The sequence below is a fragment of the Ornithodoros turicata genome, chromosome 6 (assembly GCF_037126465.1).
Source record: "Ornithodoros turicata isolate Travis chromosome 6, ASM3712646v1, whole genome shotgun sequence".
In the NCBI taxonomy this organism is placed as follows: domain Eukaryota; kingdom Metazoa; phylum Arthropoda; class Arachnida; order Ixodida; family Argasidae; genus Ornithodoros; species Ornithodoros turicata.
This window is the reverse complement of record NC_088206.1, coordinates 55,618,693-55,632,411: the sequence shown is the minus strand read 5'-3', so window position 1 is coordinate 55,632,411 and position 13,719 is coordinate 55,618,693. Positions and strand designations below refer to the sequence as shown.

At 50.6% G+C, this 13,719-nt stretch overlaps 1 protein-coding gene across 1 annotated transcript; it reads left to right on the top strand.

The window, feature by feature from the left end:
- The first annotated feature begins 7,634 nt into the window (after positions 1 to 7,634).
- Positions 7,635 to 8,407, top strand: LOC135398647 (uncharacterized). Its single transcript, XM_064630032.1, has 2 exons — positions 7,635 to 7,711; positions 7,786 to 8,407. Exons 1-2 carry the CDS (start codon positions 7,635 to 7,637, stop codon positions 8,405 to 8,407), a joined length of 699 nt encoding a protein of 232 aa, XP_064486102.1.
- Positions 8,408 to 13,719: the final 5,312 nt, after the last annotated feature.

The following is a 13,719-nucleotide window of genomic DNA, read 5'->3' as shown; positions in this document are numbered from 1 at the left end:
TTGACCGCAAACACCCGAAGAACGTGGCACACCAGCCCATTAAAACGACCGGAAAGGCTCCTATCGCGGTGCAAGAGCGATATCTGTAACCATATGGGACACTTTCCTACAGGGACTTCGGTAGTGTTGACCGCAAACACCCGAAGAACGTTGCACACCAGCCCTTTAAAACGACCGGAAAGGCTCCTATCGCGGTGCAAGAGCGATATCTGTAACCATATGGGGCACTTTCCCACAGGCACTTCGGTAGTGTTGACCGCAAACACCCGAAGAACGTGGCACACCAGCCCATTAAAACGACCGGAAAGGCTCCTATCGCGGTGCAAGAGCGATATCTGTAACCATATGGGACACTTTCCTACAGGGACTTCGGTAGTGTTGACCGCGAACACCCGAAGAACGTTGCACACCAGCCCTTTAAAACGACCGGAAAGGCTCCTACCGCGGTGCAAGAGCGATATCTGTAACCATATGGGACACTTTCCCACAGGCACTTCGGTAGTGTTGACCGCAAACACCCGAAGAACGTGGCACACCAGCCCATTAAAACGACCGGAAAGGCTCCTATCGCGGTGCAAGAGCGATATCTGTAACCATATGGGACACTTTCCTACAGGGACTTCGGTAGTGTTGACCGCGAACACCCGAAGAACGTGGCACACCAGCCCTTTAAAACGACCGGAAAGGCTCCTACCGCGGTGCAAGAGCGATATCTGTAACCATATGGGACACTTTCCCACAGGGACTTCGGTAGTGTTGACCGCGAACACCCGAAGAACGTGGCACACCAGCCCTTTAAAACGACCGAAAAGGCTCCTATCGCAGTGCAAGAGCGATATCTGTAACCATATGGGACACTTTCCCACAGGGACTCCGGTAGTGTTGACCGCGAACACCCGAAGAACGTGGCACACCAGCCCTTTCAAGCGACCGGAAAGGCTCCTATCGCGGTGCAAGAGCGATATCTGTAACCATATGGGACACTTTCCCACGAGGACTTCGGTAGTGTTGACCGCGAACACCCGAAGAACGTGGCACACCAGCCCTTTAAAACGACCGAAAAGGCTCCTATCGCGGTGCAAGAGCGATATCTGTAACCATATGGGACACTTTCCCACAGGGACTTCGGTAGTGTTGACCGCGAACACCCGAAGAACGTGGCACACCAGCCCTTTAAAACGACCGAAAAGGCTCCTATCGCGGTGCAAGAGCGATATCTGTAACCGTATGGGACACTTTCCCACAGGGACTTTGATAGCGTTAGCCCCGAATACCCGAAGGACGCGACACAACAGCCCTTTAAAACAACCGGAAAGGCTCCTATCGCGGTGCCAGAACCATATCTGTAACCATGTGGGACACTTTTCCTTGTGGGGAAAAATTTTCTTTGTGGGACACATTGGCAGTGTTAGCCGCGAATAAGCCGCGGGCCAGTAAAGGCACACATTTGAGGGCCGTGAGGTGAGGGCGAGAGAGGGCGTGTGTCCGTGAGGGTGAGTGAGGGCATGTTGCCCTGAGGGCCGTGAGGGTGTGGGCGAGTGAGGGATTGCGCTTTTGAGGGCCGTGAGGGTGAGGGCGAGTGAGGGATTGCGTTTGTGAGGGCCGTGAGGGTGAGGGCGAGTGAGGGCACGCGCCCGTGAGGGCCGTGAGAGTGAAGGCGAGTGAGGTCATGTGCCCGTGAGGGCCCTGAGGGTGAGGGTGAGTGGGGGCTTGCGCTTGTGAGGGCCGTGAGGGTGAGGGCGAGTGAGGGCATGCGCCCGTGAGGGCCGTGAGGGTGAGGGCGAGTGAGGTTCCACCAAAATGCCCACCTATGAAGGGCAGTGAACAGTGAGCACTGAAACTGCCGTCCGCGGTCGGTGGTCACGATGGAGGGGCATCCGAACCGCGCGATCCATGATGCGACAAAAGCTTCAGCGACTGATTGAGCGGTGATATCGGTCAGCGGGACTGCTTCGGGCCACCTCGTAAATCGATCGATGTCGTCAACCAGGTCAGGAGGAATCAAGGGGAGTACCTCACAGTATTTAGTCATTTGACTCTGGATCTGGCGGGCGTGGAAGAGTGCCTCAACTTGACGAAACCAAGTTTTTGGGTTTTTGGTCCAAAAAGGCGGGAGGCGGGCTTGCTGGATGGTTTGTAGGACAGCTGGGCCTGACGATACGTCGGAAGCTTCACCCTGACCGCTTAGGCCGCTCTGTGTCCCGGCGGTGTCCATGAGTCGGGTCACCAAGTTTGTGGATACCTAGCAGATAATAAGGAACATAGGTCCGTGCTGTGCACCTGCCAGGTAACAACTGGCCGGCGCGTTTATTGCGTCGTCGTCATCATGATGGCGTCCACAGAGGGCGCTACAAGGTCTTGACCTTGGCTTTGACGTGCTTACGTGCTCTTAATTACATATATCTTACATTCATTACTTTTAAACTCCACTTTCTTGCTTTAATTGCCTTTAATTACCTCCAACTATCTTCAATTACTCTTACCTCTTACTTAATTACCTTCAACTATTTCAACTTCAAATCATTTACCTCCATTTACATTTACCCTCTTATATCCCTTTACATGACCACTTATACCTATGTCTCGGCGAGGCTTCACCATCTCATGCACAAACACACCACACATACATAAAGCTTTTTCCATTTTGACACTCCTAATGCTAACGCATTAAAAACGACGCCATCCCAGGACAACCATTGTCCTTGTGTGGATTGGGCCACGCACGAAGATGATTCGAGGTGCGGTAGTGGCAGTTATCGTGTGTAATTTACCGGCCATCACAGAATATGTACCTCTAACGGATCGTAAGACTCTTTTCGAGATTGGACAACACAAATATATTCACCATTCCACGAATACACCTTAATACCTTGCAATCGTTTTGCTCCGCTGGTAAAACCGCTGCACATATCAGGCAGAGAGCACACATTGTTCTTCGCAGAACAATGACACTTCAAGTACTGCACACATACCGCGGCAGTACCGCGGTCCGGCCACATGAGTCACGGGTTCTGGATTACCTATGTCGTAATCAAAAAGAAATCTAAGCTGAGATCCAAGAAACTCCAGAGTAGTCAGCAAGAATTGCCACAACTCCCAAGGCGGGCGAAAAAAAAGAAAAAAAGAAAAAACTTCAAAATCCTAAACAATCAAGAAGAATTATGCGAAAGAGATGCGCCTTTAATGCAGCGTTTACGTGTGAATTACATAACATTGATCTACGTAAACCTTAAATATGAAATGTATCCCTCAAATATCCGAAATAGCTGGTGGATTAGCGGCTGGGAGTTGTGGCACGCTCCTGTAATCCAGCTACTTGGAGGCCGGGTCTAGAGGACAACCTGAGGTTGGGATCGATGTCTCGTGCCACCCCATGTTGATCGGGTGTCCGCACTAAGATGGACGTCACCATGGCGTTCCTGGAGGAGTCCAGGACCACCAGGGCGTCTAAGGAGGGGCGAACCGGCCCAGGGCGGAAACGCAGCAGGTAAAAGTTCCCGCGTCCAGCAGTTGTGGGATCGCACCTGTGAATGGGTAACATGGGACACCCCAGCCAATAAGGCTGAACCTAGACCTTTTAGGATAATATGGCGCATATTGTTGGTTAAAGAAGTTAATTATTTAAGTTCCCGGTGACATCTATAAATAAATTTCGTACGAGATACGGTGCGATTACGATGCCGTTTATAGCGCAGTATACCGTCTTCGTCGTCATCTTTTTCTTTGTCTTTTGTCAATCAATGGTCCATTTCAGAAAAAGATGACGACGCATGCGCACCATTTACATGGTAGCGGTACCGCCATAGCGCGGTAGCGGTAGTAGCGGGTCGTAGCGGGAATTTGCCGAGGCAAAGTGGTTGTTGGCACGTGAAGCAGAAGCTAGCATTCCTAGTAGGGCCAGCAGGACACGGCAACTGACAACACTGGCCCGAAAACTCAAACCCAACCCAACCCGGGTTAGGCAGTCATGTTTTTCAAGTCAGGGAACCCGAAAACCGGAGCCTGCAGGCCGGATTCTGATCCCACAGTTCGTTTGCATTTGGGCGCGGACCGGGTTCCGGTCTAGACCAACAACACTTGGCTTAAACCCGTTGCCGCACATTTTTTATTCGCAATCTGGTACACAAGGATTACGCGTGAAACAGCATTTTCAACAGCCTTACTCACCTGCATTAATTCAGCATTCAGCATTAATCCTGCATCTCCCACTACTTTACAAATTTGTAAAGATAGTGGTTAAAGATCTTGGTTAAAGGAATTGGTTAAAGATGCTTTCTCATTTGTTGTTCCTTAATGCTACCACCTTGGCACTGTACAAATCGGGGACTTCCTGTATCGGTGAAGTAGGTCGGAACCAATATACAGCAGTACCACAATTCAAGCAAAACATCGCAGCAATGTATGCCATAGTGCCAGTACGGCATTAATAAGCCATCCAGGGAGAACATTGTGAAGTTCTCGCCTTGCTATTACTCTAAAAACTCACTTGACATGTTTTTTTTTTTTTTTAATATCAGAAGGTATTGGTCCGCGGATCGAACACGGGACGCGAAAGCTATGCCGACATCTACGCCATTGCTCCAGCCAACAACACAACTCTTTTTTTGAAGACGCAAATGGCTCGGAAGGCACACTAAGCACGTCGTCACCTCTTTCGCCATGGGGAAAAAATATGAGACAGTTTCTCGGCTAGCTGGAATGAATACAAGAAAGACTCTCCCCTGTGCACTGTTGGATTGAACCTTTGTGCGTCGAGCGCAAATCTTGTTAGTTTCACTTTCGGTTTCGAGTGGACAAAATAAAATGATCCTGGCAGCGCGTGGCAAGGGAAGGTGTAGTTACCTTCCGTGCGTGCTCAGCACCTTTTTGCTTCTCCTGACGCCGTTCTTCTTGGATAATGGCGTATTTAACCTTTTCGAGAGTGACATCTGCCAAGGCGCAAATATCAAACCCTCTAGCCACTCCGTATAATACGACGGGGGTAGACCTTGGATTGCAATAGTGGACACTTCTGCATCGTCCAAGTGTTCGCCTAAGGCTCGAAGCTGTTCGCATATGGATGCGACTCGGTGCATGTACTGCGCTGCGCTCTCTTCTTTCGACCAGTGGATACCATTCAGCTCTCGTTTCAACACGATCCTCTTTTCCAATATGCGCCCCCTGTTGACTTGTTCCAATTTCTTCCAGATGTCCTTTGCAGACGTCTGGTTGATCACGTAGCTCGTTTGGGTGCTGGACAATGTCTGGACAATTATGTTGGTTGCCTCCATGTCGTTCTTGTCCCATTGCTGTCGTTCGGTTGCGTCAACGGGAGGGTCGCTTTCAAGTGTAGACCAAAAGCCCTTTGTCTTGAGAAGAACCATGACTTTGAATCGCCAGGTCGGGTAGTTGTTACCCTCGAGCTTCTCCAGGTGATTCAACGTTCCGGGTGTTCCTTGCGCCATCTTGACTGCTTCTCCTCGTGACTTGCCTTAGTAGTGTTCGATGCAGTTTGCGGCTTGAAACCTTCTGGGCAACTAGAGGCCTTCTGGGCCCATAACCTTTGTTGACCTCTGGAGGGGTCTTGACGGCACAGCGGGTGATGCGCGACGGTTTAGTTAAACCCCGAGGAGATCAAGACAAGAGACAACTAGAGTCACTAAATAAGCTACGCTTCAGAGTATCGACACTGAGCCGCCATGTTGTTTCGGATGACCTCCAGCGCCATCCATTTAGCGCTCTTCGAAGTGTTGTCTTCTTCCACTGCTGAACTTCACCTTCTTCTATTTCTACTGCCAAAATAGAGGTGGGGCTGGAGGTCATCCGAAACAACATGGCGGCTCAGTGTCGATACTCTGACGCGTAGCTTATTTAGTGACTCTAGAGACAACCACCTATCTTCGTCGTTCGCCTGGCAGAAGAAGCAAAAAGGTGCTGAGCACGCACGCAAGGTAACTTGGATCACCTGGAAATTCATAGTGGAGCGAGGAGCACGGTGGGGTGGGTTTTGGGAACGCCTGATTCGCAGTACCAAAACCTGCCTGCGTACAGTCCTGGGTCGAAGCGCCCTCCGCTACGAAGAACTCTCTGCCGTTCTCACAGAGGTGGAGGCGGTGATGAATTCTCGGCCTCTGACGTATCTGTCCGAAGATCCAGACGATCTTTCTGCCGTCACGCCGTCACACTTTCTGATTGGGCAAAGGCTCACCGCGCTTCCGTGTCGCGAACCCGAAGCAGGAACAACATCTACAGCGCAAAAGTTGAGACAACGGTGGATGTATCGGGTAGAACTGACTCATCAATGCTGGAAGAAGTGGGTTAAAACGTACATCCTCCTCCTGAGATCGGCCAACGTCTGCAAGCCCGTACCATCACACAGCGTCGCCGTCGGGGACCTAGTACTCATTGCTGCAGAGTCAAGGCCGCGAACATCGTGGCCTCTAGGACGTGTAAGTCACGTAACACAGAGCCCAGATGGAAGGGTCAGATCCTGTAGAATCAACTTGCCAGGAGGGAAAACCGTAAGCCGGCCAGTACAACTTCTCTACAAATTGGAAGCTGATTGACTTGTACTTCCGCGCCGGGGAGTGTTAAGGAAGACGACAGGATTGCAGGAACACGGGAGCTCGTGAGCTCCCTGCGCTTGGGAACGTCATCTGCCTCCCTTCGGGCTCGTTCCCGACATTCAATCTCACTCTCCAGGAAATCTAGTAGGGATGATAAAGAGTCGCCGTTGGTGTCCTTGCCTTTGTCCTTGGTTCGGTCCATTTCGAGGTCTCTGGGAATCTTCTTCAAGATGACCTGCCGAAGCGGAATTGCGTATTGTGCTGTCGTAACATTTAGGCTCTCCAGGGTTCTGATGCGCACTGTAACAGTCTCGTCGAGCTCACGCAACCCCTTTACGTCGGTGCTGGACCGAACAGTCCTGAGCTCGGAAAGGCGCCCCATATTTTTGGTCACAAGAAGGTCGTCCTTCCCAAATCGCTTCTGAAGTATGTCCACCACGGCAGTCGTGTAGTTCTCATCGCTAATTGAGAGACCTTCAATGGCACGGGCTGCTGGCCCAGAAACGAGAGAAACCAGGTACTTCAGCTTGTTGACATCAGTGAGACGTTCGTTTTCATGAATACTCGCACGGAACTGGTCCCAGAACCCCTGCCATTAGATAGGTCGCCGCTAAAGGTGTCGATCCACAGCTTCGGTAGAGTGACTCCGCTAGAGTGACTCCGATCTCCTGAGGAGGATCGTTGAGGTCCCGTAGCATTAACGCCGTCACTTGCGGGAGCCAAAGATCGGGATGCGGTCGTGGAGTCTAGTGCGGAACACACTTGAAACTTGATCGCAGTGACTGACTCGAGGTATTGATCGCAGGAATTACACTCGCTCTCTATCAATTCCTCCGGTATGAGACCCTGAACCTCCCGGTCCTTTTCTTTCAAGGTAGCCCACTTCGTTTCCAGAACCGTCAAGGTTTGCTTCAGTTGCTCTCTGGGAAGAGGGGTCGTAGTCAAAAGCGTCTTCAGATCATTCACCGTTCGGGTTATCCACGACCTGGCCTGACTTCGAAATTTCCTTATGCGATCAAGATCCTCCATTTCCTTACCAGCGATGAGAGTCGGTGCGTCCTTATAGCCTCCTCAATGCTTCCTAGTCGTATGTCAGAAATCGTTGCAGCAAACGCATCCTTAACGGAAATGTCCCAGAAGAGGTTTATACAGGCAGATATCAATCTGTACGGTATTCCAAGGTTTTCGGATGCCTCGCATACGCATGGATACCTGAAAAGCAACGAACCAAACTGGACAGGAAAAGCAGACCAGCCATTTCCGTGGGTTACTGCCACGATAAAAAGGCCTACCGTCTCTACGACCCAACAAAAGGTGAATTTTTCGCAAGCAGAGACTTCAAGTTCATCGAAGAGCAACGCGGGTCAACCCTCCTGGATGCAGGCTCGTACATACCTGAACGGTTAGACGACCTTCGTTATGACTCCCAGCGCCTCAGCGCAATGACAGAGGAGCAAGGAACTGTTGCCGTCCCAATCATCGGAGAGACTGCCAGTGCAGAGCACGTAGACACAAGCCAAGATCCCGCGGACATCGAAGACAGCGTTGATAGACATGATGACCATACTTCAGAGGGAGATCAGACTACTGACACCGACGAGGCTTCTCCAAGCCCCCCGTTACGACGATCTGCCCGGTTAAGTAGACCACCTAATCGTCTACAAGTTGACCCAAGAAAGGTCACTTACTGTGAAATGCTGACGGATGAGCAAACCGACCCACAATCCTATGACGAAGCCATCCCTAGTAAAAATTCCAGCTGGAAATGCAGTGACAATTCCAGCTGGATTATTGGACTGGTTCCAGCCTGGAATATGACTGGATCTAGCCTGGAAACAGGCTGGTTCCGTCCTGGAATTTGACTGGATCTAGCCTGTAAACGGGCTTGTACCAGGCTAGAAACAGGCTGCATCCAGCCGGAGAAAGACTGGTCTAGAACTGGTTCCACAGTGGACGCAGGCTGGAACAAGGCTGGATATGCAGCGTGTCTCCAGCCGGATTATCGGGTCCCGATGTAGGAGTGCTTCCACTTCAGCCTGTACCTTCTGCTGGAACTTATGCTCCAAGGCAGGAGGTTCCGCTCAAGTAGAAGCAACTTATACAAGATAAATTGCTACACAAAACAGAAATTGGAAACACACTATAACAAATGAATAAAGTGACAATCAGCAATAAATTCAAATATTTATTTTAACAACAATAACTAACACCCCATAACAGGTATGATAATAGACATACTACAAATAGTGTACATGCAGCAACAGTGGCAACACTATGAGACGATAATGTGACAGTTTGATGCAAAGTTTGGCATGTGCGAAATCACAAAGGTCACTTCTCAATCGCTCGTTTTCATTTAACTGTCCGACAAAGTCCGTCCCGTGCAAGCGGGACAATGACACATCGTGAAGGCAGTTCAGATAACTACATATAGATAAGTATCGGGTCACTACTGCACCTCTTGGTTCAGATTTAGGACTTGGGGATCAACCGTGCTACACACGCCGCTTACCCTTTGTCGTAATAGAGCTCGTGCACGGATTCAGGAACAAAATGCATAACAGAGCACACGACTACACAAATGCAAAGACGTTCACGCTTTTATATGGTCGGCGAAGGTGAAATGCAGGAGGAAACACCTAAATTACCAGGCTGCGACGCCAACACAACAACCGACGTTCCCAGTTCAAAGCAGATTCTGAGTTAATGCCGATGGCGGTTGGTCGCATTTTACGATGAGAGCATTATGGCTAAAGTTTCGGTTTGACAAACCGGGAAAGCTCACGTTTCGCAATGTGAAGCTAATCAACAATATATTTTTTTTTTTTTTGCAATCTACTCATGTACGTGGAGTTCTGTGCATAACATTGCAACATGGAGGTAAGAAACTAAGGAGAGGGCTAAAAGATCGGAAGGCCGTGGGACCCCTCTAGCGGTCGCTCCTGGCAATACCACGCCCATCTAGTTGCCCGGTCACGTGATCCCCACATGTTTCGGCGTTATGGCGGTCTGCGCGGAGGCTTTGAAGTTTAGCAAACTTCATCTTCAGCAAACGCCTTACCTTCAAGGAGTCCATTCGCACAATACTTTGAAGGTTATGGGTTGTTTCAACATTTGCCGCGTGATAAATCGCAGCAAAATAGCAAAACAGAAGAGAAGCCAGGCAATGTCACGATGACGTACGTATATCTTCTAGCGATTTAGTGATCCATTGCTTCCACACTGAGATGATCTATCTTGTGTTTCAACGGGTGTGATAACTTCGAGCTCCAAATATGTTATGAAAGCGGAAACAAGTTATTCGGCCGCAGCTCGTCTCTGTATTCAGGTAAGATACGCCGCGGACATGGAGGACGCCATGTTTTATGACGTCTTGCCGTGACGTTTATGGGTCACGTGTGTGGGCAACTAACCACAATGCCATGCGCGGGTCACAGCACGCTCGCTTGCATTGGGAGAGGCGCTTAGGGCATCTCCTTAGTTTCTTACCTCCATGCATTGCAAACCTTTGGGTATTTATTTTATTATTTTATTTTTATTTATTTTATTATTTTATTTATTTTATTATGTTATTTATTTGATTATATTTGGGCATATATTATTTGCACACATTTGTGAAATTAATTTCGGCTTTTTTTCCCCGTATATAAGCCAACATTATCTTCACAGTGTTCACAGTGAACAATCTCGCACATTCCAGCGTAGTCGCTGGAATATCTCATTTCCAGCTCGGCTCCAGCAGGGAACCATCCTGGTTTCAGAGTGGAAGTTGGATTGTTTGAGAATGGAAATCAAACAGCACTAGACCCAGCATGGAAACAGCCTTGGCCAGCCTAGCCCCAGCCTGGGATGGCCTTTCCAGGCTGGTTCCACAGTGGATCCGGGCTGTTTTTTTTACTAGGGATGCGCTCACCACAAAAGGAACAGTGGATCGAAGCCATGGAACAGGAACTTTCTTCTCTCCATCACATGAACACCTGGACACTACTAACAAGGAAACCGGACATGAAAGTCGTCAAGTCAAAATGGGTATTTCGCATCAAGAGGGACGCATTAGGTCAGATAGACAAGTACAAGGCACGTCTTGTGGCCGTGGGAGCTTCGCAAAGAGAAGACGTGGACTACTTTGAAACTTTTTCACCGGTAGTTAAGCTCACCAGTCTACGAACACTTCTCGCTATCGGATTGGAGGAAGATATGGTAATGCGTCAACTGGACGTCAAAACGGCATACCTACATGGAACGCTCGAAGAAACGGTTTACATGGAACCGCCTTTGGGATACCCTGCGTCAGACGGCAAAGTTTGTCTCTTGAAAAAGGCACTCTACGGATTGAAGCAATCGGGTAGAACATGGTACCTGACGCTTGATGGTATCCTGAGGAGACAGGGCTACACAAGACTCGAAGCCGACAGACGTGTCTATGTACTATCCAAAGGACGACATGAAAGAGTGATTCTTAGTGTGTATGTCGATGACATGCTTATGATGGCTACCTCCCAGACTCTCCTACAGACCTCAATTAGGAACCTAGCAAGAGAAGTGGAACTGAAGGACCCGGGAGAGCCCACTTACATCTTAGGGATTCAAGTACAGCATGATAAAGAGCGGAGGACGCTGACCATTAGCCAGACAAAGTACATCGACGAGATTTGAAAACGTTTTAATATGGAATACTGTAAGCCAGTCAAAACGCCAATGGATGCATGTCCGAAGAATGAAAACGCAGAACCTGAAGTTGTCGAGAGTAGCCCCAATGTTCCGTTCCAGACTCTCGTAGGCAGCTTGATGTTCTTGGTTCAAGGTACCCTACCGGATATTGCATTTGCCACTAGCTACTTGAGCCAGTTTAATTCAAGCCACACGCAAAACCACTGCCGAGTGGCCAAACGAATACTTCGTTACCTAAAGGGAACCCGTGACGTAGGAATAACTTACGCTGCGTGTCAGGAGCCAATTTCAGGGTACACAGACGCGAGCTTCAACGAAAACGGCACAGGAAGATCCAGAAGCGCCTATGTCTATACCTTGTCACGGGGAGCGGTCAGCTGGCGGTCCAGGCAACAGCTCGTCGCTCTCTCAACTTGCGAGGCTGAATACGTCGCTCTTGTGGAGGCCCTCAGGGAAGGCAAATGGTTCAAAACCTTCATGGCGGAAGTTGGACTCAACAGTTACGGAACAGACGTATTAGAAGTTCGATGCGACAACCAGTCAACGATAAAAATAGCTGAGAATCCGACGTTTCACCAACGGAGTAAACACTTCGAACTTAAGTACCTGTTCGCGAGGAATGAAGTCGAAACTGGGCAATTCAAACTGTCGTTTCTACGCACCGAAGACATGATAGCTGACGCCTTGACAAAACCAGTGCCACACGCAAAGAATGCCGTGTGTGCCAAAGGCTTCGGCTTCAGAGACTTTTATTGATGTTTTTTTCATCTTCCAGATTTGCTTGACGCGGGGTGGGGGGGGGGGGGCTATGTTGGATTGGACCTTTGTGCGTCGAGCGCAAATCTTGTTAGTTTCACTTTCGGTTTCGAGTGGACAAAATAAAATGATCCTGGCAGCGCGTGGCAAGGGAAGGTGAAGTTACCTTGCGTGCGTGCTCAGCACCTTTTTGCTTCTTCTGTCAGGCGAACGACGAAGATAGGTGGTTGTCTCCTTGGGGTTTAACTAAACCGTCGCGCATCACCCACTGTGCCGTAAAGACCCCTCCAAAGGTCAACATGCACCAGTATCACGTACTGCCATCGCTTATTTCTTCATCACCCTTTGACGACTGTTAACCACGCGAAATTTCTTAATAAGGACCCTGCCTGTTGCCACGTAGAGGTGGTCAGTCAGAACACTGCCAGTAGGTATGTAGCGGGCCGTGGACAATGACGAAGATGGCCACGCGCCTGAAGCACCTGCCTCAGTTCCACCGGCGCGGCCATGGAGATAGGCCACCGTCATCGCCTCTCCGTGGCATACCATCATCGCCGGTCGGGGCTCATGTAGAGGAAGACCACCGTCCTCTACATTTGGTGACCCGAACAACGAACACCATGTTCGGAGCAATTCTGCTCTTTAATATCCCAAATTCCTGACGACGCCTTCGACGGGCACTACCACAGCGCCCTATACTTGGACCCACCGCCTGCAAACCCCACCGTTAACGTACCCGGCGCCTTTCCGTCTGCGGCCTCACCGTCCAGCATGGCCCGGCCCACCTCTGCAGCCGTGAAGCATTTCACCGTCCGGCTCACGACGACAGCATCACGACTGCCCTTCTCCTGTCGACTGACGCGCCGACGCTTACGTACTGCCCCCCTCCACGGTACCGATTCGGACGACCATGCAACGCTCCAACCGGTCACTGGGCATGCGATCCTCTAACCAACCATCGCTTGACGGATCCCGAGGACCGCCCTGCGCTGTGCACGGACCCCGGCACACTCACTACCCGCCACTTCCCTTCCGCCTCTCGACGCACATTCGCCGCCGGCCGCGACAACAGAGCAAAGTGCTCGCCTGCTGGTTTCGGCAGTCGCGGCCGCCGACGCCACGGCCCGCATTAGCCAGCGTCTCGGCAGTCTTCACGGCAGTCCTCACGGGTACGCAGCATCACTTCCTGGGACCCTATGAGCTCACGCTCCCGTGCCGGTTGCGGCACCCCAGGCCACGACTCTGACGCCCAACCATTCGCCCTTCATCTGCCTCGCTCATCGAGCGCTTCACGCAACGGGTATTCTGCTGTCCCGCGAATTCGTCCAGTAGTGCACGTCATCCACGGCCGCTCTCGCTCTCTCCCTCCGGTATAGACGTGATTCTTCCATCTTTCTTATCGCCGCTCCGCGTCTGAGGGGGAGCAGTGTAGCGGGCCGTGGACAATGACGAAGATGGCCACGCGCCTGAAGCACCTGCCTCAGTTCCACCGGCGCGGCCATGGAGATAGGCCACCGTCATCGCCTCTCCGTGGCATACCATCATCGCCGGTCGGGGCTCATGTAGAGGAAGACCACCGTCCTCTACAGGTAAATGCTTTTCCTGACAGCAGTCTCAAGAGGCACGGTTACGTTGTCTGACAGAAGGGCGGGTGGCAAAATGGGGTGTGCTAGCGAACACGAGGACTGTGGTAAAGGATCATATCGAGGATTGCCATGGTAATCTCTTCCTTGGGTTTCAGTCTATC

Bases quoted from the DNA above. Each gene is read 5' to 3' on its own strand.
- LOC135398647 (XM_064630032.1), top strand. From the start codon at position 7,635: ATGTCAGAAATCGTTGCAGCAAACGCATCCTTAACGGAAATGTCCCAG. The intron at 7,712-7,785 runs GTACGGTATTCC...CAAACTGGACAG, and splicing joins ATACAGGCAGATATCAATCT to GAAAAGCAGACCAGCCATTT.